The sequence below is a fragment of the Heloderma suspectum genome, chromosome 7 (assembly GCF_057233095.1).
Source record: "Heloderma suspectum isolate Gila_16-S chromosome 7, 16-S_ref, whole genome shotgun sequence".
NCBI lineage: Eukaryota > Metazoa > Chordata > Lepidosauria > Squamata > Helodermatidae > Heloderma > Heloderma suspectum.
This window is the reverse complement of record NC_139464.1, coordinates 50,734,272-50,759,767: the sequence shown is the minus strand read 5'-3', so window position 1 is coordinate 50,759,767 and position 25,496 is coordinate 50,734,272. Positions and strand designations below refer to the sequence as shown.

The 25,496-nt window shown below is 38.7% G+C and overlaps 1 protein-coding gene across 3 annotated transcripts in view; it reads left to right on the top strand.

The window, feature by feature from the left end:
* SCYL2 (SCY1 like pseudokinase 2) overlaps positions 1–24,098 on the top strand; it is a 38,869-nt gene extending 14,771 nt beyond the window's left edge. For 2 of the 3 annotated variants that reach the window (XM_084810158.1, XM_084810160.1), the window contains 11 exons: positions 216–341; positions 658–834; positions 2,736–2,858; positions 4,534–4,647; positions 10,455–10,587; positions 11,028–11,146; positions 12,944–13,044; positions 15,179–15,245; positions 15,339–15,428; positions 18,889–19,008; positions 20,626–24,098. In XM_084810158.1, the coding sequence (XP_084666284.1) occupies positions 216–341; positions 658–834; positions 2,736–2,858; positions 4,534–4,647; positions 10,455–10,587; positions 11,028–11,146; positions 12,944–13,044; positions 15,179–15,245; positions 15,339–15,428; positions 18,889–19,008; positions 20,626–21,234 (1,779 nt within the window). In that variant the 3' untranslated portion in view covers positions 21,235–24,098. The remainder of the gene's footprint in view (positions 1–215; positions 342–657; positions 835–2,735; positions 2,859–4,533; positions 4,648–10,454; positions 10,588–11,027; positions 11,147–12,943; positions 13,045–15,178; positions 15,246–15,338; positions 15,429–18,888; positions 19,009–20,625) is intronic. The other variant, XM_084810159.1, reaches the window with a different exon arrangement.
* The last annotated feature ends 1,398 nt before the right edge of the window (positions 24,099–25,496 follow it).

Sequence of the window (25,496 nt, the reverse complement as noted above, 5' to 3'; positions counted from 1 at the left end):
CACTGAGTGCTTTCACTGGAACTTTTGTCCTGTAGAATGTGGGTTTTTTAAGAGGGTGTTTTACTGTTGTCTAGAAAATAGGTAACATATATGGAAATGCAGAAAGGAACATTTCTGTTTATTGTTACTGCTATCTTGGCTGTTTTACACCGCAGATTTTATAACTGTTTACATCATGTTTATCATCTCATTTTCTTTCTTATCTTTATTTTTAGATACCATTCTTTGATGATGTTGGGGCCATGACACTACAGTACTTCGATTCTTTATTCCAAAGGGATAATCTTCAAAAGTCACAATTTTTTAAAGGGCTGCCAAAAGTTTTACCAAAACTACCTAAGGTTGGCAACCTCAGATCATTTTATTAGACATGGTCCTTTGTCAGTAGCTGAAGCATGCATTACTGCTCCATAATAGACTGCATTCTTGGGCTGAGGAACAGAGGGCCATAACAGTTTCTCATTTAACTGGGCACTTTAAAAGTGTGTTGTAATGCAAACTGATACGTAACATCATTTTTAAAAGACTGCATTTTAAAAAGACCTTTGCTTTAATTATAATCCTTAGGGATAACATGAAACTTGCTATCAATGGTGTGTGAGGGTTTTTTGAAGAAAACCTTCTGCCCTGCAAAGTAATATGTCTATTTTCTTTTAGCGCGTTATAGTACAAAGGATTTTGCCTTCCTTGACATCTGAATTTGTAAATCCAGACATGGTACCTTTTGTACTTCCTAATGTTCTGCTCATTGCGGAGGAATGTACCAAAGAAGAGTACATAAAGCTAATTCTACCTGATCTCAGCCCTGTCTTTAAACAGCAGGAACCAATCCAGGTAAACATAATTCTCCTTTCTGATGGAAATCTATATTTCCCATTAAATCTTAACAGCAGTAATTGGATGCCAGAATAATATATGGTATTCTTTTATTCTGGCTATATAAGAACCTCTTAGCCAGTTGTTTTATATCTTGTCAGTATTTAGGAAGGCCTTTCCTCTTAGGAAAAAATATGGAATTTCTTATCTATAGCTTTACCTGTCTTTTGTTGGTTTCTGCAGATATTGTACAGTAGTAACATGTCTTGAAAAGTACATTGCTGTTCTGATATGTCACTGCAGTAGCCCAGGCTAGGCCTATAATTTAAAAAGAGTGTTCCATAGTAATTGACATCTTTTTGCTTTTGTTCTTAAATCCTGAACCACATCTATACTATTTCTTCCATTTTTGCTTCTTGCCTACACTATGACCTGACTTTTTTCTAACACTAATAAAGTATTGAGGTTCAAAGTAACCCCTCCCCCTTCACAATGTGGGTTGTATAGTACTAGTCTGATTCGTAGCAGAATAAAAATGCCTGGAAAATGTATTTGTATAGGGCAGAAAATGTTCAGTGCCATTCTTACCCCCTTCTCTACTACCTGGTTTAAACTGTCATAAAAACGATAAGTTCAGAGTGTCACTCTGAAATACTTCCAAAACAGGGCAAAATATTGTAGACACAATTTAAAGACTTATTTTTTTCTAAATTTAACACATATGTTTCCCACTATGCTGTGGGACCACTTGCACAGAGCATCTAAACAAAATCCTTATTTGATTCTAAAGCTACTGATATTATTGGGATTTTGATTCTAAGAATATTTTGCAAAAAAAAATATTTTCTTATGTCTTTATCGAACACTTCCTGTAAAGAGAATCCAAAGAGATCTTCTACCAGAGTATTTCAAGAATAGCCTTCCCCCATATGATCCTGACTGAGCATTACCTTTGAGGCTCTTCTCAGGCTTCCTTTGCCATCAGATGTGTGGCAGGTGGGCACTAGAGATGGGGCTTTTTAGGTGTGGTGCCCAGAACTTGGACAGCCTTTCAAGAGAAGTGTGCCTGGCTGCGTTGCTATTTTTGGTTGGTTGGTTTGTCTTTTATAGGCAGCAAAGACAGTTTTATTCTGGAGAGTTTCTCAGCTTACTGCTTTTGAACTAGGATTTGATTGTTCCTGCTACTTTTATATATTTGTTATAAACTGTTTTTAGCCTAATTTTATATTATCTTTTGTATTGTTACACCTGTATAATTTCCATAGACAGGGTGAACATTTTCAAAATAAATAGGACAGAATGCATGGTTCTGTCCTCCATGCCTTTTATCCTCACAATGATCCTGTAAGGTAGGGTTAGGTTGAAAGAGTGTGACAGGCCCAAGGTCACCCAATGAGCTTTATGGCTGAATGGGGATTTGAATCTATGTTTTCCTGATCCTAAGAGTAGTGTGTAGCTCAATATGGCTAGCTGCCACTGTGCCATAAACTTCAATATGCCTACTTCTCTGCTTTTAGTCACTGTCACTCTGAAATGAAAAGCATAAGCAGTTATGTCTTCATAAAACGGATCCAGTCTGTAAAAATGTGAACCAACCCCATATATCAGTATGCTAGTTATGGTCAGTTGAATAGATTAGGTGCCAAGGGGGCATTTAGTGAAAAGGTTTGTCAGTCTAGCATATTACATTGTATAGATGTACTTCATTCTGTTAGAAATTACATAAGCATACTACCTTAAAACAGAAGGTTAATGACAAGATGTTCTTGTTTTCCATGCTTACAGGCTAGCAACATGGTGAGTGTACGCATTTACTATGTTTACATTAATCTTGAGCACATAAGTTATTAGCATATGTTACCCTGAAAGTGATTAACAAAAATAAAATATTGATGCATGTAAATATTTCTTGAAAACAGATTCTTTTGATATTTCTTCAAAAAATGGACTTGCTACTAACCAAAACACCTCCAGATGAAATAAAGAACAGTGTTCTACCAATGGTTTATAGAGCCTTAGAAGCACCTTCAATTCAGATACAGGTCTGGTAACTTTGTTTTTTGTTCAGCTTCAGTAGAGGTGGAAAAATCTTTGCATGTTTGAAGGAAACCTCTTATTTTTTTCACATCTTTATTTATTTTATTTATTTTGTTTGTCTCTACCCCACATTTAAGGTAGGCTCACATAAGGCAACATACAATAAAAATATTGAAAACAAAGAAGGAGAAAAGAAGGAGGAAGATAGTTAAGCTTATGAACCTTAAATTTCAGTACTTTTGGAATGTCAACTTCACTTACAAGATCAAGCACATTAATTTGTTGTTTTTCAAGAGGGTACAGAAAGCTCTAGAGTGTGCACAAAAATTCCTCCCCCTGTAATAATAAAACTTTGAACATGGAGAAAGTGCGAAAAAATAGATTTCCCCCACCCCGCAGCTTTACAGAACACTGGGAGGAGTTGAGAACGAAGAACTGCTAGTGTTGAAGACAAGGACTTTGGACATAACTTGTGTCTTGAATAACTGCTAAAGCCTACTATGGTAGAGAGGTGTGTGGCTCAATACACTGTGAAGTAGTTTGCACATAAAGCTAAACCATAGTGCTCCCCCTCCTCCATGTAGTGCCACTGTGAGAAGGAATTTGGAAGCTTTCACTTCCATTCTTGATTAACTGAGGTTTGTTGTCATTTGAACCCAATAAACAGTGGTTAATCTACTCTGAATTGTTAGATACAAGCCAACTTCAAACCACAGGTTAGGAAACTGCCTTTTTTGAACAAAGCCTATTTAAGATTAACCAGTGTTTAGAGTACAGACAACACGCAAGCTGTGGTTAATCTAAAATGGAAGCAAAAGCTTCCAGTCTTCCTTGCAACCACGCTGGTGGAGGAGCAGAGGGGAGAAGGAGCGTGTGAGCCTGAGGCTTGCTGCAACTTATTCTCGTAAACTCTCCCTATACTTTGCACAGGATACATCATGGTACTTCGTCTATTTGACATGTTCCTTGTAACCCACGCCAGTCTGACAAAGCTCTCATCCTCTCACCTTGTAGCTCTTCTCTATTCTTCTCCTTGACAACTACACTACCCACTGAGTTCCTTGGGCTAGGTACCTTCATGGTCAATCAGATTTGTACTGTTTGTGTCTTGAGTCCTGTTCATGTGTGTTAAATTTTCACTATCTTTCTTGCAAATTCCCATTGTCTCCCCGCTTAACAAATGTAAGATGAGTAGGAACTATATTTCAATGTAGGGAAGTGAGAGGGGGAAGCAAAGATAAATCTGTTGTAAGAATTGTGGTCATGGTTCATGGAAAACTTTAAAGTTCACACTCTTCCCTATATAAAGCCTGTCTAAAACTTTTGCAGGGAAGAGGGCATGACCTTTGTGTGATTCAAGTTTTTAGGCTTCTTCTGTTTTGTTACCACAGGAATACTTTCATAACCTTGATAAGGAAGGTTTTCCTGCACTGAGGGTATTTTATGTCTGTGTTTCATTTTAAATAAATGTTTTAATGATTATATTTTTGTATTGTGATGTTTTTTATTATTGCTAGGTGATGAACTGCTAGGAGTGGCGAGGTATAAATATGTTTAAATTAATAAAATATTACAGTTATTATGAGGCAGGAGAAAAAAAGATGGATTTCTTTAAAAAAAACCCAACTTAAATTGAAAACTACATTTTTTATATATATAATTTGGTACTTTCATTTACAGGAACTCTGCTTAAACATAATTCCTACGTTTGCCAACCTTATAGACTATCCATCCATGAAAAATTCACTGATACCAAGGATCAAAAATGCATGTTTACAGACATCATCTCTTGCTGTAAGTTAACTAATATTTGATTTCTTTGAAATTTGGAAATATTTAAAACTATGACCTGGTTTGCACATAGTGCGAATCAATGGTTTATTTAACCCCTGGTTTGTCACCCTACCCAGGGTTGTCTAGGAGACAATCGAACAAACTATGGTTTATTTTCTGAATCCCCTGGTTGTTTGTTTCCCTCTTCTTTCACCTGCTCCCTCCCTGTATCCCAGATGCCTTTGTGACACTGTAGTACTGGCATGTAGAGTGGCTGTTCGTTTATTTTTGGACCGTTCTTGCCTGCTGCCTCTGTATCCTGGCAAAACAACCCATGGTTCTGGGTTCACATGTAACAACAACACATGTTTTAAACAACCCAGAGTTCATAACGCAACAACAAAATGTGGGATTTCTTTCTTGGGTTGCTCATGGTTAAGAAAGCATGGTTTGTTAGTGTAGCTGGGTTCACACATTACAACAATTCAGAATTCAGTAACCCATGGGTTAAATATGTTCAAACCAGGTCTAAGCTGTGAAACAGTTTGCCTCTTTCTGCTTTTGTTTTTCAATTTTAAAGTTTTTTCTTTGTTTTTTGTTTTTAATATAAGCTTTGATTGGAAACTTTGTTTCTCTATGAGGGGGTTCAGATTAACCTCCCTCCATCCCCTGCATGCATATCCAACACATGGAGGGGGGAGCAGGACCACGTTCCTTTACATTACCATGCCTCCCATACCCATTGTCTGTGCACTCAGCATCAGAAAGGGGAGTTTATGTACGTAGAACTGTATGCCCGTAAGCTGTCCACGCTATCAGGAACCCCAATTGAACAGAGTTTTTGGTAGTGTGGGGAATGTACATGCATATAGCTGTACACCTGTAGCCCTCCTCCTTTCCAAGATTGTAGTGATTGTGCAGATGTTAGGATGGGGCCAGAGGGCGTAGCCATGCATTGATTATACGCATGAGAGGGAGTCATCTGAAAAGAGCTGATATAATAGAGAATCCAGTTACTCCAGCTTAAAGATTGCTGGAATTATCAATTATAGCCATTTCAGTGACAAAATTGTTGTTGTTCAGTTGTTAAGTCGTGTCCGACTCTTCATGATCCCATGGACCATAGCACGCCAGGTCTTCCTGTCCTCCGCTGTCTCCCGGAGTGTGCTCAAGTCCATATTCATTGCATCGGTGATGCTATCTAGCCATCTCATCATCTGCCGTCCCCTTCTCCTTTTGCCTTCAATCTTTCCCAGCATCAGGGTCTTTTCCAGTGAGTTTTCTCTTTGCATTAGGTGGCCAAAATATTTGAGCTTCAGCTTCAGTACCTGTCCTTCCAATGAGCAGTCAGGGTTGATTTCCTTTAGGATGGACTGATTTGACCTCCTTGCAGTCCAGGGGACTCGTAAGAGTCTTCTCCAGCACCACAGTTTGAAAGCATCAATGCTTCGGCGCTCAGCCTTCCTTGTAGTCCAGCTCTCACAGCCATACGTTACTACTGGGAAAGCCATAGCTTTGATTATACGGACCTTTGTTGGCAAGGTGATGTGTCTGCTTCTTACTATGCTGTCTAGGTGTGCCATAGCTTTCCTCCCAAGGAGAAAGCGTCTTTTAATTTCATGGCTACAGTCACCGTCTGCGGTGATCTTGGAGCCCAAGAAAGTAAAATCTGTCAGTGCTTCCATTTCTTCCCCTTCTATATGCCAGGAAGTGATGGGGCCAGATGCCATGATCTTAGTTTGTTTAATGTTGAGTTTCAAACCAGCTTTTGCACTCTCCACTTTCACCCTCAACAAGAGGCTCTTGAGATCCTCTTCGCTTTCTGCCATTAGAGTGGTATCGTCTGCGTATCTGAGGTTGTTGATAATTCTCCCGGCAATCTTAATTCCGACCTGTGATTCATCCAACCCAGCGTTTCTCATGATGTACTCTGCATATAAGTTAAATAAGCAGGACGACAATATACAGCCTTGTCGTACTCCTTTCCCAATTTTGAACCAATCGGTTGTTCCATGTCTGGTTCCTACTGTTGCTTCTTGACCCTCGTACAGGTTTCTCAGGAGACAGGTAAGGTGGTCTGGTACTCCCATCTCTTTAAGAATTTGCCACAGTTTGTTGTGATCCACACCATCAAAGGCTTTAGCATAGTCAATGAAGCAGAAATAGACGTTTTTCTGGAATTCTCTTGCTTTTTCCATGATCCAGCGAATGTTGGCGATTTGATCTCTAGTTCCTCTGCCTCTTCGAAACCCAGCTTGTACTTCTGGTAGTTCTCGGTTCACATGCTGGTGAAGCCTAGCTTGTAGGATTTTGAGCATAACCTTGCTGGCATGTGAAATGAGCGCAATTGTGCGGTAGTTTGAACACTCTTTGGCATTGCCCTTCTTTGGAATTGGAATGTAAACTGACCTTTTCCAGTCTTGTGGCCACTGTTGAGCATTCCAGATTTGTTGGAATATTGAGTGCAGCACTTTAACAGCATCATCTTTTAGGATTTTAAATAGCTCAGCTGGAATACTGTCATCTCCGCTAGCTTTGTTGTTAGTAATGCTTCCCAAGGCCCACTTGACTTCACTCTCTAGGATGTCCGGCTCAAGTTCAGTGACCACACTAACATGGCTCTCAGGGACATTAAGATCTTTCCTGTATAGTTCTTCTGTGTATTCTTTCCACCTCTTCTTAATCTCATCTGCTTCTGTTAGGTCCCTGCCTTCTTGCTTGCCTGTTATCCCAGTTATTTCTTGACTTCGTGCTTTAGCCTTCCAATCCCGTATGATGAAGAGGACATCTTTTTTTGGTGTTAGTTCTAGAAGGTGTTGTAGGTCTTCATAGAACCGATCAACCTCAGCTTCTTCGGCCTCAGTGGTTGGGGCATAGACTTGAATTACTGTGATGTTGAATGGTTTGCCTTGGATTCGTACTGAGATCATTCTATCATTTTTGAGATTGTACCCCAGTACTGCTTTTCCCACCCTTTTGTTGACTACAAGTGCTACTCCATTTCTTCTAAGGGATTCTTGCCCACAGTCCTAGATATAATGGTCACCTGAATTAAATTCGCCCATGCTTGTCCATTTTAGTTCGCTGATTCCCAAGATGTCGATGTTCAATCTTGCCATCTCATGCTTGACCACCTCCAGCTTACCTTGATTCATTGACCTTACATTCCAGGTTCCTAAACAATATTGTTCTTTACAGCATCGGACTTTCTTTTCACCACCAGACACATCCACAGCTGAGTGTTCTTTCGGCTTTGGCCCAGCCGCTTCACTCTTTCTGGCGCTACTTGGAAATACCCTCTGCTCTTCCCCAGTAGCATATTGGACACCTTCCGACCTGAGGGGCTCATCTTCCGGCGTCATATGTTTTAGCCTTGTGATACGTTCCATGGGGTTTTCTTGGCAAGAATACTGGAGTGGGTTGCCATTTCCTTCTCCAGTGGACCACATTTTGTCAGAAGTCTCTGCCATGACCTGTCCGTCTTGGGTAGCCCTGCACGGCATAGCTTATGGCTTCCCTGAGTTACGCAAGCCCCTTCACCACAACAAGGCAGTGATCCATAAAGGGGAGTGACAAAATAGGCTCTTCCTTTATGCAAAGAGTGTAAAGGCTGAAATTGCTGACTATCAGAACTTCCTAGAGAATGTATTCTTACCCAATCCTTTGGATTTTCCTACCATAAATGTTCACAAAATGGGAACTATAGAGCCCAATACCAAAGTAAAAACAAAAGTAATGTTTAGGAAGTAGGCTAGAGGACTTTACATGCAAGTGGAGGGAATGTGTGAATTCTCCATGATCCCTGCTGATGACAGTTCCCTGTAATGCTGAACCCTGCACAAAAAGGGAGGAGCAGGGGCATGGAACACTCAAACTACAGTTTAGAGAGTTGGATGTAGGATTATATCTACATCTGCAATGGACCTCTAAGCAATCCATGAAGACATTTGTATCCAAGAACTCTGTCATGATGGCTTAATACAACAGAACTTAAATTGAGGATTTAAAAAAATAATAATGTGCATACTCAGTTCTCATAAACATAAACTCCTCTCTTGAAATGGTGCTATGTACGCTATAGAGATGATGATGCTGGAGACTACATATGGTATCCCTGTGTCAAGTTCGTGCTCTCTAGAATACACCATACTACTTAGCTTGTGTTGTGATCTCATGACAAAAATTCCCTAACCCTGCTCCACATCATTAGGTGCTGTTAGCAAAGAAATGCAGAACTATAAAAGATCTGGATGCATGGTATCTGGACTTACTGTTTCCATATGAACCAGCCCATAATTTAACTGGGGCCTTGTTCCTGATTTCCCTCATCTTCAGAAATGAGGTGGGTGGTTACTGGACAGAGAGCCTTTCCTGTTGAAGCATCCAGACTTTGGAACAGCCTCCCCAGGTATACTGACAAGCACCTATGCTATTGAGGTTTATGTTCACCCACGTTTTTGGAGGCATGTGACCAACATTGGATTAATCCAGTCTTTTACTTCTCCTCTTAGGATGATGGTTGATTAATTAATATCATTAAATTATATTTTATTTCTGATTATGTTTATATCTATTGACAACTGAAATTGAATTGAAGGGTGGGATGTATTAAATAAATACGATACATTGTAAGTTCACAGCACTGGTTAAGTGATAGTACATTTTAGAAAGGGAGGCTGCTGTTTTTGGTAGCAGCCTCATATTTTCTGTAAAATACAGAGGAATAATTTGTTGTATCCTGTTTGTGTAATTTTTTTAAATGGCATTGTTTGTGAAACGCTTCCCTGTGAGAGACTAGGTTTCTTTCTTTCTTTTTTAAAGATTTGTATCCTGCCCAACTGGCAAATGCCCTCAGGGTGGTTTACAATCATAAAACCAAACAACAAAAACAAAGAATCCCCCCAATATTTAAAATATTTGAAATATTTGAGACATTGAGAATGCTGAGGAACCAGAAGTAAAATTAATAAACAAGCAACAGATTAAAGATTAAATGCCTGCTGAAAGATGATCTTAATCTGGCATCTAAATATATACAATGAAGACACTAGATGGGTCTCCCTGGGAACATATGGACATATGGGGAGCCACAGTGGAGAAGTTGGTCACCCATCACACCTGGTAGCCTCCCATTGCAGCATTGTGGGTGTTGGCAGTCAGAGTCCTCAAATTCTATCTTAGCAATTGGGCAGGAACATATAGGAGAAGGCACTCCTTCAGGTAGACTGGTCCTAAGTGGTTTAGGGCTTTAAAGGTCAACACCAACACTTTGAATCAGGCCTGGAAAGTGACTGGTAACCAGTGCAGTTGGTTACTGGTTGTAACCCTAGGAACATATGTTCAAAATGGCCAGTCCCAGTTAGCACCCTCACTACTCTATTCTACACTAACTGAAGTTTCAAGAAGATCTTCAGAGATAGCCCCAAGTATATCACATTTTGCAATAATTGCAGATGGAAGGTTACCAGTGCATGGATAACTGTAGCCAGGCTATCTCTGTCCAGGTAGGGTCTTAGATGGTATGTCAGCTGAAGCTGATGAAAGGCACTTCATGCCACTGAAGCCTCTTGTATGTCTACTGTGCGATGCTATACATGTCTACTGAGGTGTTAAGTCCAATTAATTCACTGGGGTTTACTCTGAGGTAAGTATAGGATTGTAGTGATAATCCTAACGTTCTTTTGTGTAGACTAACTCAAAATGCAAATTCTGTAAACACATAGCTTCTTAGTGATTTTAAAACTCTAGATGAACATTGTACTCATTTTAAAATTATTTTCTCTATTTTTTTAATAAAAGTTTAGAGGGTTTGTTTCTGTATTTATTAGGTGCGTGTAAATTCCTTAGTCTGTTTGGGAAAGATTTTGGAATACTTGGATAAGTGGTTCGTTCTTGATGATATTCTGCCTTTTTTGCAACAAATTCCTTCCAAGGAGCCTGCAGTCCTTATGGGAATTCTAGGTAACGTGACTTTTTGTTTCTTGTGCTGTCTGTAATAGACCCTTTGTCTCATTAATCTTTGTGGTAATGTGGTATGTGTGGTCTCAAAGGCAATACTATGTATGTAATATGACTATGATGTATATCACTTATTTAATGTCCCATTTTTTCTGCTCTACTTTCAGTTCAAACTGTAAAGATTTCTATTAACTTTTCAAGTTCATGCTGGTGTCCATAGTTGCAGAAATTATTACTTCAGCATCTTCTATTTCTCCATCTTCTCGTTCCAGAAAAAAATGCCAAATATTTCCATACGTTTCATGCAGGGTGGAAATTGAAGTGTGTGTTTAAAACATTTTTTTTCCATTGAAAGTAGTCTTGTGTTAAAGGAATACATAATGATGATAGTTTATTATGGCAAGATCAGTTGATAAATCATTCTGCTTAATGTTTCATAACAGGTATCTACAAATGTACATTTAGTCATAAGAAGCTGGGAATTACAAAAGAGCAACTTGCAGGAAAGGTGCTGCCCCATCTGATTCCCCTCAGCATTGAGAACAATCTTAACCTAAATCAGGTAAGATCACTATTTTTGATATTTTTACATTTAAATTTCAATTAGGCTTACTTCCAAAAAATTATAAGTGGTATTGCTTCTGTAGACAAGAATGCAAATGTTTGGCCACAGATATTGTTCACTCTGCAATCTACTGTTATAAACACAGTTAACTGCGGCTGTTGAAGTTCTACAAACATATGGTAGACCATGTTTCTTTTAACTGGGCCTGTTATATTCCACGTATACTCTGGGTTTTAAACTCAAGGAGTGGGTTCTCACAACATGATAGCCCACACTCAAGGGTTGACTGTTGGTTGTTGAAATGTGGGTTGTTGAAATGTGGGTTATTGTGTTGACTGAACCCAGCCATGCTAACAAACCATGGTTATTAACCAAGAACAGCCCATGAAGAGAACCCATGGCTTGTTGTTGGATTATGAACTGTGGGTTGTTTGTGGTTAACAAGCCATCGTTTGTTATTGTAGCTGGGTTCCAAGAACACAATAAGCCTCATTTCAATGACAACCCATACTCAACCCTTGAGTGTGGGTTATCAAGTTGTGTGAACCCCAGTCACTGTTCAGTTTTTCACTCCCCTTCAAATACTCTAACTTAAGAGTTTGTCCCAAAAATATATCTTCACTTGCTGACAAAAGTATATATCTCCCTCGGATCCTATTACTGAGAAAATCTCCATTAATAGACCTCTAGCAAGTAGATGTTTTAATGTTTAACAGACCCATATTTACTTTCCTGTTTTGTAGGCTATCAAAAAGTCACTTTCAAAGTAACTAAGGATCAAATACGTGTTCCTAAAAGTATTTGTAGATGCTGAAAAGGCTTTGTGCGTGTGCAACACTACATGCAGGGCCCCCTGCCTTTATATTTCTTAGAAATACTTGAGAATAGACTATAAATACTTGCCCTTTTTCAGAAAACCTGCAAAAATATTGGGACTCATTTTAACAGGGCCCAGTTAGAGTGCTGAAAGAGGACTACTCTTAGTCTGTAATCCTTTATACATTTACCTGGAAGTAAATCCCACTGAATTCAAAGGGGCTTTCTTCTGAGAACATGTATAGGATTGTATTGTTACAATCTCTAATATCTTAAACATGCTTTTAATGTACTATATGTAGTACTAGAGTTAGATTGCAGACCAGAAATTGAAACATGTTCCTGCTAATGGCTCTTTGGCATTACCTTACTAGGGATGAGGGAGGAATTTTTTTTAGTTTGCATTTAATATAAACTGACCTAATTCACATTTACTTGTTTGACTTTTTTTGCCTTGTTTAATGATTTTATTGGTGCTTTTGTTCCATAGTTAGCTGCTTTGGGAGTGGAGGGGTTGTGAAAAAAGGGATATAATTTTTTTCAAAAATCCTGTTGCTCTTTTTTCCCTCTACTTAATTCTGAGAAATCACAATAGTTGCTGTACACTCTTTTGCTTATGCAAAATTAATAAATGAGAATATATATATGGATGTATGTATAAGGAACTAGTTTGATTATCTCTTGATATGTTCTCCTTTTTCATATAGCATAATCTGTTCATAATGGTGTCTCATCCTTAAAATAGTAAAAGCAATAAGTTGATTAATTTTAGAGTTACTTGGGAGTAAGTCCCATTGAACTCAGTGGGACTTACTTCTGAGTAGATGAGATAGGATTGTTCTATAAATTTAGGCTGTTCTTTGTCCACTAATTATGTCTTGTCCAGTTCAGTTACTTTGATTTTGCTTGATACATTATTCTATCTTAGAAGGCTGCTGATAAATTTATCCTCATGTTGTAAAATATATTTTTTTCTAGTTTAATTCCTTCATTTCAGTCATAAAAGAGATGTTAAGTAGATTGGAAGCTGAGCACAAGACCAAACTTGAACAAATCCATATTATGCATGAACAGCAAAAGTAAGTGCATAATTTCATGTAGTTACAGTGAGTTGAATAATATATTACTGTATTCTCTTATAATTTTCTGTTTCTCCAGAGATTGCAGTGTCTTTGAATAGTGTTATACTGCTATACATTTCTTTTATCTTTTCAGTTGAAAGTTTTACTATGCTTTTCATTATAATATATAGCTTCTTAACTTAGTATCTGTACTTTCTGATACCCATCCAATTCCCAGTGTTGCCCAAGACTGGGGATTGTCATACTGTACCAACCTCGCCTGATGTCAGGGTTAGATCAGAGCCCATAGAGCCCCAAAGCAGTTCTGATTCTGAGGAAGAGATAGAAACCATGGGAGAGGAACCCACGTGCTGTTCAGAGGCGCTGCCATTTAAAACCCATACAGACCCCCTCCCTGCTCACATTCCTGAGAGTGGTAGCGACCCTGGCAGGCAGGGGGAGGGACAACTGGAGCTTTGGGACACTAGGCGCCAGTGTAGGGACAAGCAGGAGATGGAGGGCGCTGAGAGGAGGTGCTCAGCCCTCTTGGCGTGATGTCAACAGCTGCACCCCGATGCCCCACAGGAAAGGGGTGGACTTTTGCCTCCTAGCCCTTAAGTTCAGAAGCTTCCCACCTTTACCTCCAGATGGAGATCAACTGATTCACTAAGGCTAGAAACCCCAAGTAGGCAGCTCTCTTAAATTTCCCTCATTAGGCTCATGCAATTAGCATCTGTAAGCGTCATTAGGTTGCATGGAAATAAAGCCTTGGAAAAGAGCCCTATCATCTGTGTTTTGATTCTGGCTTCTTGAGGATTTCAGAAAGCAGCAAGGACGTTCCTGACACCTTCACAGCCATTTTTGAAGAATATTTGGGTGGTTGGGTAGTTATTTGTATACCATCTTTCTTCTGAAAGCTTAGAGCACCCTTTTATCCTCACAACAACTGTGTGAGGTAGGTTAGCTGCCAGACTTTCACAACTGAACAAAGCTTTGAACTTGGACTCCTTGAATGTGGAAAATCTATCTACTGTGTCTCCCACTACTTGAAATATGAAATTTGAAGTTCCAGATCAAGCCCAATGGCTAATTTATATTGTTTAAAAATGAAATGGGTTCAGATATGTTTATTTTCCCTTTAACTATATTTAGAGTATGTATTTTTGAATATACTTTGTATGTCATGGCTTGTATTTTATTTGTTTAGCTGTCTTTAAATATTTAAATATGAAATAGAAATTAAATTTCTATTCTACAGCTTGTAGAAGTTGTCACTCTACAGCAGAGACTTTATTTCCAGGTATATTGTCCAGATAATTTGAAGAGTGAGAACATACTCTTATTTCATTTTTCATTTTATTAAATAATATAAGGGCCCTTGAGCAAGATGCTAGCCAGTAGGTGGAGATCTTCTTTTTAAGAAGATATTTTAGAGTGAAGCCCTATGATCTTTGGGAAGGTGTCCACAGGCCGAACTGGAGGACCATCAGCAAAGGCCTCCTAGCACCAGCAGAAACCTCTGCCACCATTGTCTCTCCACCAGCAGTTCTCTAATGGCATTAAAAGGGAAACAGAACATGCTGGCAGTAGATTGAAGAAGGCCTTAGATCCAACCCCCCTCATTCCCCTGGTAAAACAGAATGGCAACTAACCCAGCCCTAGAACTGGCATGGTGAAAATGGAAAAAAGCCAAGCCACCCCACCCTATTTTTTGTTCCGGCTTGTGCAAGCCCAGTAGGGCTTGGATGGGGTGGTTCCTCAACCACAGACTCTCCCTGTTCAACCACTGTAGGACTGCTATGTTTGTTCCATTGCTTAGTAACCTGTATTGTTTCTTCTTTTATATTAATCTTATTTTAATGCTTTATTTGGTTTTACTGTGTGGATTACCTTTGTATACTGACAATTGGAAATTAATATTATGTGCCATTTTATATTTATGCGAAGCAAAGTGCTTCATATAACCTGTACAGTGCTAATGTAATAACAGCACGTATTAGTTACTGTTGTGCTAAATCAGAAATTAATCGCAGCAAATTATTTACCATTGTCTTAGTAAAACTTGGCACGTGTGACTCACATTGTTACTGGGTCACTTTCAAGGCTGAAACTATTTATTATACCTTGTTACAATTGTATTTTCACAATACAGGTCTTTGAATATAACTAATCAAATGAGCATACCTGAAGAAACAAAAGCCAATAGTACAAGCAATCAGGTAAGAAGCTATTGATATTTGAATAATCCAGTATTTGGTTAATCTAGCTCTTCCTAAAGTTAACTTTTTGTTAATCTTGTTTTAATTGAACAGATTGACAAGGTGTTTACTAATCTAGGAACAGATATCTTAACAAGTGGATCCACCTGTAAAGAGAATGGACTACTGACAAATCAGAGAAAGGTGAGCTTTAATAACAAGTTATTATAAGAGGTATAAGTAAGAAGGAAATTTGCATCCATAAGCTTATTAGGGGTGCAATCCTAAACTAGATTTTCTTTGGTCTTCCAAGGCTCCCTACCAATCCAGTTTAAATGGTTTAAACTGGTTTACCAGTGTCTTATTCTGCTTGGTTGGTCTTGGCAATTGGGGGGATATATGGATTCAGAATCTAGGTTTGTAAAGGTTTTCGTAAAATAAGTGTGAGAAACAAGATAAGGGCCAGGAATAGGGACCACCCCATTTGTTAAAGTGAGTGAGAGAGATGTTGCCTGTTTTTTTTAAATTGAAGTAATTGGAATGTTTTTCATGATATTTGAAATATTAATTCCAGTTGTTGTAAACATTGATTTTACAGCAAGGAAGATGAAGGTAGCTAAATTGGAATGACCTTTAATTATTTCTTTATTTAGTTTTTTTTTACCCTGCTGTTCAGATGAAAAGGCTTCACACAGCGGTTTTCAGATCAATAAAAAGCAATGCAGTTCCTGGACTCAGGCTAAAAAGATAGAACAAAAGTGGATTAAGGGATGGGAAGGAGAGAGGAGGAGAAGAAAACTCAGGGACCAATTCTTAAATTTGCAAAGTTCTAATAATGACCAGCTGGGATAGAAACAGTTCAGGTAGAAGAGGAGCCAGAATGAGCTGGTCTTTCAGTAGAGACCATGGAGTGGCCCTGCCTCCTCTCCCTCCCTCTGCTGCAGCCTGATGAAATGGCTGCTTCTAGGTGACTGTTGAGGGAGGAGATTGATAGAGTTGGTATCACAGTATAGCTAATGAAATGGCCCTGCCTCCTCTCCCTCCCTCTGTTACAGCCTGGTGGAATTATTTATTTTACAATATTTATATACCACTTTTCAGCAAAAAGTTCTCAAAGAGGTTTACGTAGTAAAAGGTGGCACACAAACATGTTTCAATGAAGTTGTTTAGTCTCAGCAGGGGGCAGGCTTTCACATATAGATCTTCCATCGTCAAACAAAGTAATAGGCTCCCTTATTTCACACCTGATTATTTACTGAGGTTTTCGCTATCCATCCAACAAACCAAATTCAAGAGTGGATCTGATAATGTCCAGGGCCAGAAGGCAGGACTACTTTTGCCACACAGTTCTTGAGAACAGTTGGAATCCTTACAGGAGGAGGTTTGATGGCATTGGCCTTCTCCCTCACTGATGTTGGTGGCTATTCTAGCTGTCTCAGTCTTGGCAAAGAGCAACCCCTAGTGCAAAGCACCTGCCACACAGGTCAGAACTAGGAGAACAACTGATAATAATCAGAGCAGGACTTCTGCCACACAGTCCTTTCCTCAGACAGTTGACGTGATGGCAGATGGAATTGTTGCAGGAGAGGGCTCAATGGAGTTGTCCTTCTTCCTCACCAATGTCAATGTTTGTTCTGGCTGTCTCGGCCCCAGTCTCAGCAAAGAGCAATGGGTCAGAATGGCTGCTGGCCAGTTAATAGCTGGGGGGGGGGGGGGGGAGCCTGATAAACCTCATGTCTGAGCAGAGCTGATGGAGTGTCTCTGCTTCCTATCTCTCCCTCACCTGCAACCTGATAGAGTGGGCTTACATTGTTGTATTTGTTACCACTCTAAATCATATGCAGAGATTGCATAGACTAAAATCGACATTTGATCGAAAAGTGATAACTTCTGCTTTTATCCTCATGTAAACAACATTTGCAAGTAATGTATTCCAGACTACTAGGTATTCACATAATTGCACTACGTTTTTAAGACTTTTCAAAATACCTGAAACAGGTACTGAGCAAAGCTGACTTTGAAAAATGGTTTGACTATAGTTAGTATAAGTGCAGTATTATTGCTGAAATATACTAACTATCTCAGTATATATTAAGACACACAGATTTTAGTCCTCATGGTTGGATGGGGAAATAAAGAATGTCATAGACGTTCTGTATGAAATGTTCAGAAAATAATAGCCAAATCTGTAACCAGGGTTGTGTTGTTCTGTTTATATATGTCAGTTCATCAAACTTTCAGTTTTCAAGAATTGTCTACTAAATAGTATTTTGTCAAAGATTCCACATTGGAAGCATGCTCACGCCTGGCCCTATCCATGTTTACTTAAAAATGAGTCCCACTGACTTCAGTGGGAGTTGTTCACAAGTATATGAGCATAGAACTGCAGCTTTATTTTTTAAAAACAGTGATGGCCAGTTGTGGCCTGTAGGCCACATTCTACCACCAGCTGGTTCTACCAAGACCCTGGTGTCTCACACCCCAGTACCTACACCTGGGGCAGGCAACCATAACACTTGCTGATAGAGCATATGCTTTGCATGTAGACAGTCCCAGATTCAGTCCCTAATATCTCTAATTAAAAGGGTCAGGTACCAGGTTATGGAAAAGACCTTTATCTGAGACCCTGGAGAAGGGCTGCTAGTCAGTGTAGGCAATAATAGCTAGGTGGACAAATATCCTGACCTAGTATAAGACAGTTTCCTATGACTCCTTCCTCCTTGTTATCACCTCTTCCCCTTTTCTCTAGAAATTTCATCAATTCAAGCATAAGCATTTGAAGAACTGAGCATCTCTTTCAGGCCACATCTTTCAGCAGTGGCTGTGTTTTGCTGTGCCAGCTTCAGCACACTGAAGGGGAAAAAGGGAGCAAAAAGTCTTCATCCTCTGGATTCTAGCATTGCTCTTCCTTGTTCAGCTTCCTTGTTCAGCTCCTCTCCAAGAGAGGAGAGATGTAGACTATGTACATAGGAGGATAAGATTCAGATGGTATGGAGAAGTGGACTAGATGAGCTGGTCATGCATTTGGGTCACAGCTAGGAGCTGGTTATGGTGAAGAAAAATGCACTCTATGCATGCCCTCCTGCATTATAGAGTATGTGAATACACACACACAGAGTGCTAATTTATCCACTCCTGGTGCTTCAGGAACTATTGCTGGCTGTTCATGTGTATCCAAACTAAATGGGTGTTCTTTTCATTAAAAGTGATACTTCCTAATAGACCATTTTAGTAAGAAATGATGTGTTTTTCTACTTAGGACAATTTAGTTCCTAGTTCTTGAATAATTGGTTTAGCAAACATAAATCAGCAAGGCTCTTCTGACTCTTTTGGTCTATTCCAGCTGTAAATCACTGACCTGGTTCATATGACACGATAGCCCACTGTGAGTTAATTTACTCGCAGGGGCTGTCACATTTTTGCAAGATGCCTGCAGGTGCACGGCTTGCTGTAGGCTGTTGTGTCGTGCAAATCCAGGCAGCAGGGGTTGTTTGAGGGTTAGGCTACTCTCAGATAACTCATGGCTTGCTCTCCATGCAAAAATGGTGCTCACAGACGCTGGCACCACACAACAGCCTGTGTAGGTAAATTAACCCACAGTGGGCTGTCATGTCATGCAAACCAGCTCACTGTGAAGCCCACTGACAAGTATATTCTTTTGCAGGGATCACTTACACTGGAAGAGAAGCAAAAGTTAGCAAAAGAACAAGAACAGGCACAAAAACTAAAAAGCCAACAGCCACTTAAACCTCAGCCTCACACAATCACTGCTCCAGTCAAACAGGTAAGGATGCAGTGTCATAAGAGAACTCTTCATGGCAATATTTGATCTTATAGCCTCTAGGCACTAAAAGAATGTTCTATGTATGACTTAAAATAGTTGTGAATCTCTTCATCTTGCATTTTTACACATGCATCCAAATTAATTTTAATAAAGTGATATGGATGCAGATGGGATACGTGAAGCATCCTTTAAAAAAATAGAAGTAATAAAAGCATAGCAGCAGCAAAATAAAACTAATTAAGTTCTGGGGAAATATAAAGGATTTTGCTTTATGTTAAAAGGACAGAAGAGTAGGCACAAGGCAAGCCTCTCTGAGGAAAATGCTCCAAAGCTGGAGTGGCACAATCTAAAATGCTTTCTCGCAGTCACTACCAGCCTAACCTCACAAGGCAGGTGCACCTGGAGCAGGGCCTCCAAAGATGAGCTTGGAATATGGGCAGGTTCACATAGGAGAATGCAGTCCTTCAAATACCCTGAGCCTCGGACATATAGGGCTCTAAATATAAGCACCAGTGCTTTGAAGCATAGCTGTTTCCAAACTGGCAATATATGCTCTATGGATTGGATCCAGACTAAGTTAATTGCACTTAGTCTGCATTGATTTCAATGGGAACTAAGTCATGACGTAACTTTTCATGCTGATTTCAATGGAACATAAAAGCAACTTGTCTGGATCCAACCAAGTATGACCAACTCCAGTTAGTAATCTTGTTGCTGTATTTTATACTAGTTGTAGTTTTCAAACAATCTTCAGAGGCAGCCCCAAATATAATATATTGTAGTGGTCTACTTTGGAAATTACCAGAATACAGAAAAATATGGCCAGGCAGGGTCACAACTGGTGCACCAGCCATAGTTGGTGCTTTCTGCCACTTGGGCCTCAAGTGAAAAAGCTGGATCTATGAAGAAAAGCTCTTGAGTGAAACCTAATTTGGTAAACTGTAAGTTAAGGCAACATTACATAATTTAAAAAATCCATTGGTTTGTGTTTTCTTTATAAGTATCCCAAATGGATCTTTCATCATTTGTAGTGAAATCCAGTTCAGGAAATGTATTTTTCATCATGCTTTGGAGTTGTCCATTCCACCCCCAAAGACTTTGGAATTGTCCCTCCTCTCCTCCCAAGTTTGTGATTAAGCTATTCCCCGTGATTGTTTTGGGTACCAGCTGTCTCCTCAGAATTGGAAACTTCTCCTTCCTTATCACAGAGAAATAGTGAGGGGTGAGCAGCTCTTAGGTGACAGTTGTTTGTTCTAGCTGCCAGTACTTTTTTTTCTCTTCTGCTGCTACAGTGCTGCTAGTTACGCAAACTTTACAATATTGACACTGAGTGACATAAAAGCATTGCAGTAAGTGTTGCATATTTAAACACTAGCCAAAATGATGGGCTAGGGTGGAGGAGTAGCTATGTGCTCATAAGTATTTACCCTAACCAAGGTGGCTACTTTAGAAATATAACCACATATATTAATCTTGTAAACTCACCTTTAAGCTGCACATACAAGATGGTATTCCTTCTGCCTAAAATGGATTTACTGACTTTCCATCTGTTTTTTAATTGCAAACTATTGATGGTGCTGTTAAGCATTTTAATTACAATTGTTTTGTCTCTTTCAGACAAAGGACTTGACTGATACTTTGAGAGATAACATGGCATCATTGACCAGCCAATCCATCAACAAACCTAAAGTTCTTTCTTCAGTGGGTATTGGAATGGGGTTTTCATCACCTGTTGAAAGCACTAAGAGAAATGGACTAAATGCTAATATGGGATTTCAGCCTTCTGGATTTGGCATGGGGGTTGGTACCACAAGCCAGAATTTCTTCAGTAATTCTAGTGTCACTGGAATGGCCAACATGAATATGTTGCCAACAGCAAGTATGCCACCTTATGGTCCTATGAGCACTACAGCTGCAGTTTCACAGCCAGCACAGCAAAGCAGGCCACCAGATATGTCTGCCTTAGATAGTCTGTTTGGGCCTCAAAAACCCAAAGTTAGTATGAATCAATTATCGCAACAAAAAACAAACCAGTGGCTTAATCAGTTTGTACCTCCTCAGGGTACCAACAGTTCTGCTTCAGGAACACAGATGAATGTAATGGGACAACCTGGCTTTGGCTTGCAGGGAAATCCTTTCTTTAATCCTCAAAACTTTACACAACCAACAAACAACATGACAAGCAGCAGCTCGGCTAGCAATGACTTAAAAGATCTCTTTGGGTAATTGTTTTAATTGTGAGCAAAATGATTTAATATCTCTTTATGTCTGGTAAAAAGCTGATTTGAGGAAACAACTTCTAGCAAAATGGGCAAGAGAAAAGCTGTTGGGAATGACTTAGTAATAAACTTTATTTGCCTATGCATTTAATTTCCTTAGGCACTGATTGGTCCCTGTCCCCCTATTTTTACAGTTTTAAGGTCAGGTTGTATCAATCCAGATACCCAGAGTTATGAAGAAGTAGAAACTGCATACTTCACAACTTCAGGAATTTGTCTTCTGACTGCAGTGTACTTCTACAAATAAATATCTTGCAAATAAACACAAGCAGATAGGTTGTGATTGCTGTGTTGGGTCCACTAAATACACAAGTCTTCAAACTTGTGCTAAACCCTTGTCTCTTCTTGATTTTGTATTGTCTGAATTGGTATGATACTGAGTTATAAATACCTCTTGGTATAGGATGGCTTATAGTTGGATGCATGCATTAGTATGGAACTTCCTATCAAGATATGAAATTAAATATATTAATTAAAGGATAAGATGGTTCACCTTGTAAGTAGTAGTCTCCATCAAAAGAGAATAAAGTATGTTGAAAGGGAATGGTATTCTTGCAATAGAAGTGAGCTCTTTCTTACTGAAAAATGCTGCTAAGATGGCCGTACTACATAACTTGTCTGTTAATGCCAAAATGTTTGTCCCTGCAATAGAAGGCACATTGTTGGCAAGGTGATCTTGAAGTCCTGTCTAAAAATAAAGCAACTTAAATCATGCTTATGTTTATACTTGACATCTAGTCACTAAAATAATTCAAGGGCAAATTAATGAACAGAAATTGTTTCAGATAATCCTAGAAGCAAAACTGATCACCCTAGAATTTAGAAGTTACATGTATCATGCTGAAGTTTGGGCTTACTAGTATGGAAAGACTTGGAACTGCTTCAAAAGTAGGCATTTACCTTCCTTCTGATATATACTTATTATGGATTCAGATTCGATTGCAGTTGTTAAATGCCAATGGATAAATTATAAAGTAAGGAGATAGAGCAATCTACTAAGACTGTTTAATTTAGGCCACACCAGAGTCATCCGAAAGGCTAATATAAACTTCTCTAAAATCAGGTTTGGAATGAGCAACCATTTTGCATCCCTTGCTGTAGTGTTCCAAATCTAAAAGTTTCCCCTAAGCAAGAAGCAGCAATGTATCCTGCTTAGTATGAGAAGAATGTTCAACTTCCTCTATCACTATCCTGTCAGCTATTTCTACTGAGCATTAACTATTTCTTTCCTACAAATTTTGGGACCTTTCTTATATAATGCTTTGGACAATAGCTGGCTATTTTAAGAAGGAAAGAGTTAGTTACCTTTTTTATAGGATGCCTACACACTTTATTTTTCAAAGCCTTTCACTGATGAAATTGTTTCCATTTGCTGCTTAAGAAACCAAAGGGCCTTATGCTGTAAATGTGAGTTGTATTTTGTTAAATTATATTTCCAATTTTAAGCAGTAATACTGTTAAATGTATCTTAAGAACTTTGTATTATAGCTGCTGCCTTAGTACTTTTTATTTTGTATCTCTGGGACCAGTGATAAAAGTGTGTGTGTTTTTTAAAAACAAACACTTGTTATTTATGTACTGTTCATACCCTTACTGAGCTATGTTTAATTAGCTACATACTGTTGTAAAATTAGGACTATTAAATGTGTTAGGTGTACATGTAGCTCTTTGTATGGTCTCCAGGTTTCTTAAAACTTACTTTTCACATGGATGGCTTAGAACAATTTCCCCAATGTTAAGTTAAAACAAACAAAACGTACTGAAGATAGAATTTTCCTATAGTATGTGGAAAGCAAGCTTCTATAACAAAAACCAGGTCCATGGATGGCATATTGCAACACCTCATTCTCACAAATGAACCGGAATAACCTGTGTAAGTTACCAATGCTTTTGGTAATGGTTTGTAGCCTTTCAGATTGGATACTTTCAGGCTGGCTGGGGAATGCTGGGAGCTGTAGGACTTTTTTATGTCTAAACTGCATAGGATTGCATTTTGAGATAATGCTAGTCTACACTGAAATTTGATTTGATCTAGGACTATAAGCAGAAAATACCCTGTAATAGGGAAATGCCTTCTTGCCTGATCAGCATAAAGTTGTGGCCAGTAGATGTTATAATAGACAACATTTTTGCTGCTTATAACAGCACAGTGATTAGTTCTTAGAAGATACCAGTGAAGAAGAAAAGTATTGATTAAATGTAACATGTGAACACTTCTCTGCTTGCTAAAATTGATTCCTCCTAAGATAGTAAAGAATTCTGGCAGACATGTTTGTTCAACTTCTCCAGCTTCCATGAAGTTGCCAAGTCCTCAGGAAGAAACTGTACATCTAAACTGGCTCAGACATGTTGAGAGTGGATCCCTGTAGAGCTTATGAAAATCCCTCTGACCTGTAAATACATATAACTGCTTAACAGCAGATGACTTTGTCTCTTACAGTGAGCCAAACAAAGGAACTGCTATGGCCTCGATAGGAAGCTTGGAAAATGTTAGGGACACCTGCATTGGCACCTCTTCATTATGATTGGAAATTTACACTGATATTTTAGCACCTTTGGGACTCTTGACAGGTATCAATAGCACAAGAGTGATGGCTGGAAAGACAGGGTGAAGAAGGATGAAAGGCTCAGTGTAAATGCTTGACAATAAATACACTTCCAGTTTAGTGTACACATTATGAATTGTCATACCTTTCTTGAAGTATGGTTTTAAATAGTGAAAGTAAGCTATCTCCCCCATTTTTAGCTTCCCCGATTTCTTGGAATACAAAAAAAAAAAAAATAGATGAGAGGAGTTTAAAAAAAAACAAACTTCAAGTTTGCTCTCTTCGCATTTAACAGGTATCAAGTCCTATTTACACAGCATGAGCTGAAATTTAACAAAGGTATTTGAAATGGGCTATTGACTCCCTAATCATAAGAAAGAGCATGACCAGTGTGGTCTCCTAGCTAATTATGCTGGTGGAACAGGCAGTAAGAGGGGAAGGCTTAGTTGCTATAGTATTTTTTTTCTCCACAAAGAGAGAAGATGCCACTTTTCTCCATCTGGAAGACCAGTCATCTCCATGCCTCAGATGGGAGCAGTCCCACCCAAAGGAGGTTGAGAGTACCATCATTTAAGGAAAGAACACATTTTATAATTGAGTCATTTTCATGGTTTTCCCCAGTTAAAATGATTAAATATAAAATGTTCCTCCTCATAGATATTTTCTGAATTTATTTGGGGTTGTGCAGTTCAAGTTTTTAAAAATATAACAAAAGCTATAGTTGAAATCTAGTTCTAAAGCAATAAGATGGTATCTAGATATTTTAATTTTTGGACAAGCAGATATCAGTAAAATTCAGACACGCTAATATTTCAGTAGCTTTGGAATCTGATTGTCATTTTTCCCCAATTATATCAAGTATATTGGTTCTCATTACAGTAAACCAAAACTGGCAAGCAATGTTATCATTTGTACATTAGTGAATGTTAATATTTCAGATTTCAGTGAGTGTCAGTTTATGATTGGCTTACCAATTTCCCTGGGTATATTTCACAGAAAAAAAATATTTATACCCTATGGCTACATCAATCTAATCTAACCAGCATGAGATGGATATATCATTCTGAAGTAAACTGCTTTCCCACTCCTGGTAACATTTTTCAAAATTGATTTCTTGTGGATATTTTCTGAATTAGGTTAGTTTGTGCAGTTCAACGTTTTTAAAAATGCAGTCTTCAAAAACACACTTAGGCTGCAATCCTATACGCATGTATGCATAAATCACACTAAACTTGGTAGGACTTCTGAGTACATGTACAGGATTTCACAGTTGCTGTATGCTATCTGGGTCTGTCTTGTTGGCAATGTAATATATACTGATATTTACCCAGTATGATTGGGATTTCATTCCCTGAACCTGGATCCACTAGATTTGTCGTGGCAATCTGCATTCAAATAGGAATTGACTATAAATTTAGGATTACCCATAGGGTTTTTTGACTTCCAATCCTGGATTTCAATCTAAATCTTAAAAAATATAAATTTGTATATACATTTTTTAAAGTTTAGGCTTTCTTTGAAGTACTAAATATCGGGCAATTCTAAGGACTGTATATATCTCCCAAGTTGGAAGCTGAATATCAAAATGGATTTGTATGTATTGAACACAGGCTTGATTCAAAATATTTAATGTATGTCTAATTGTAAAGTCCCTACTAGTAGT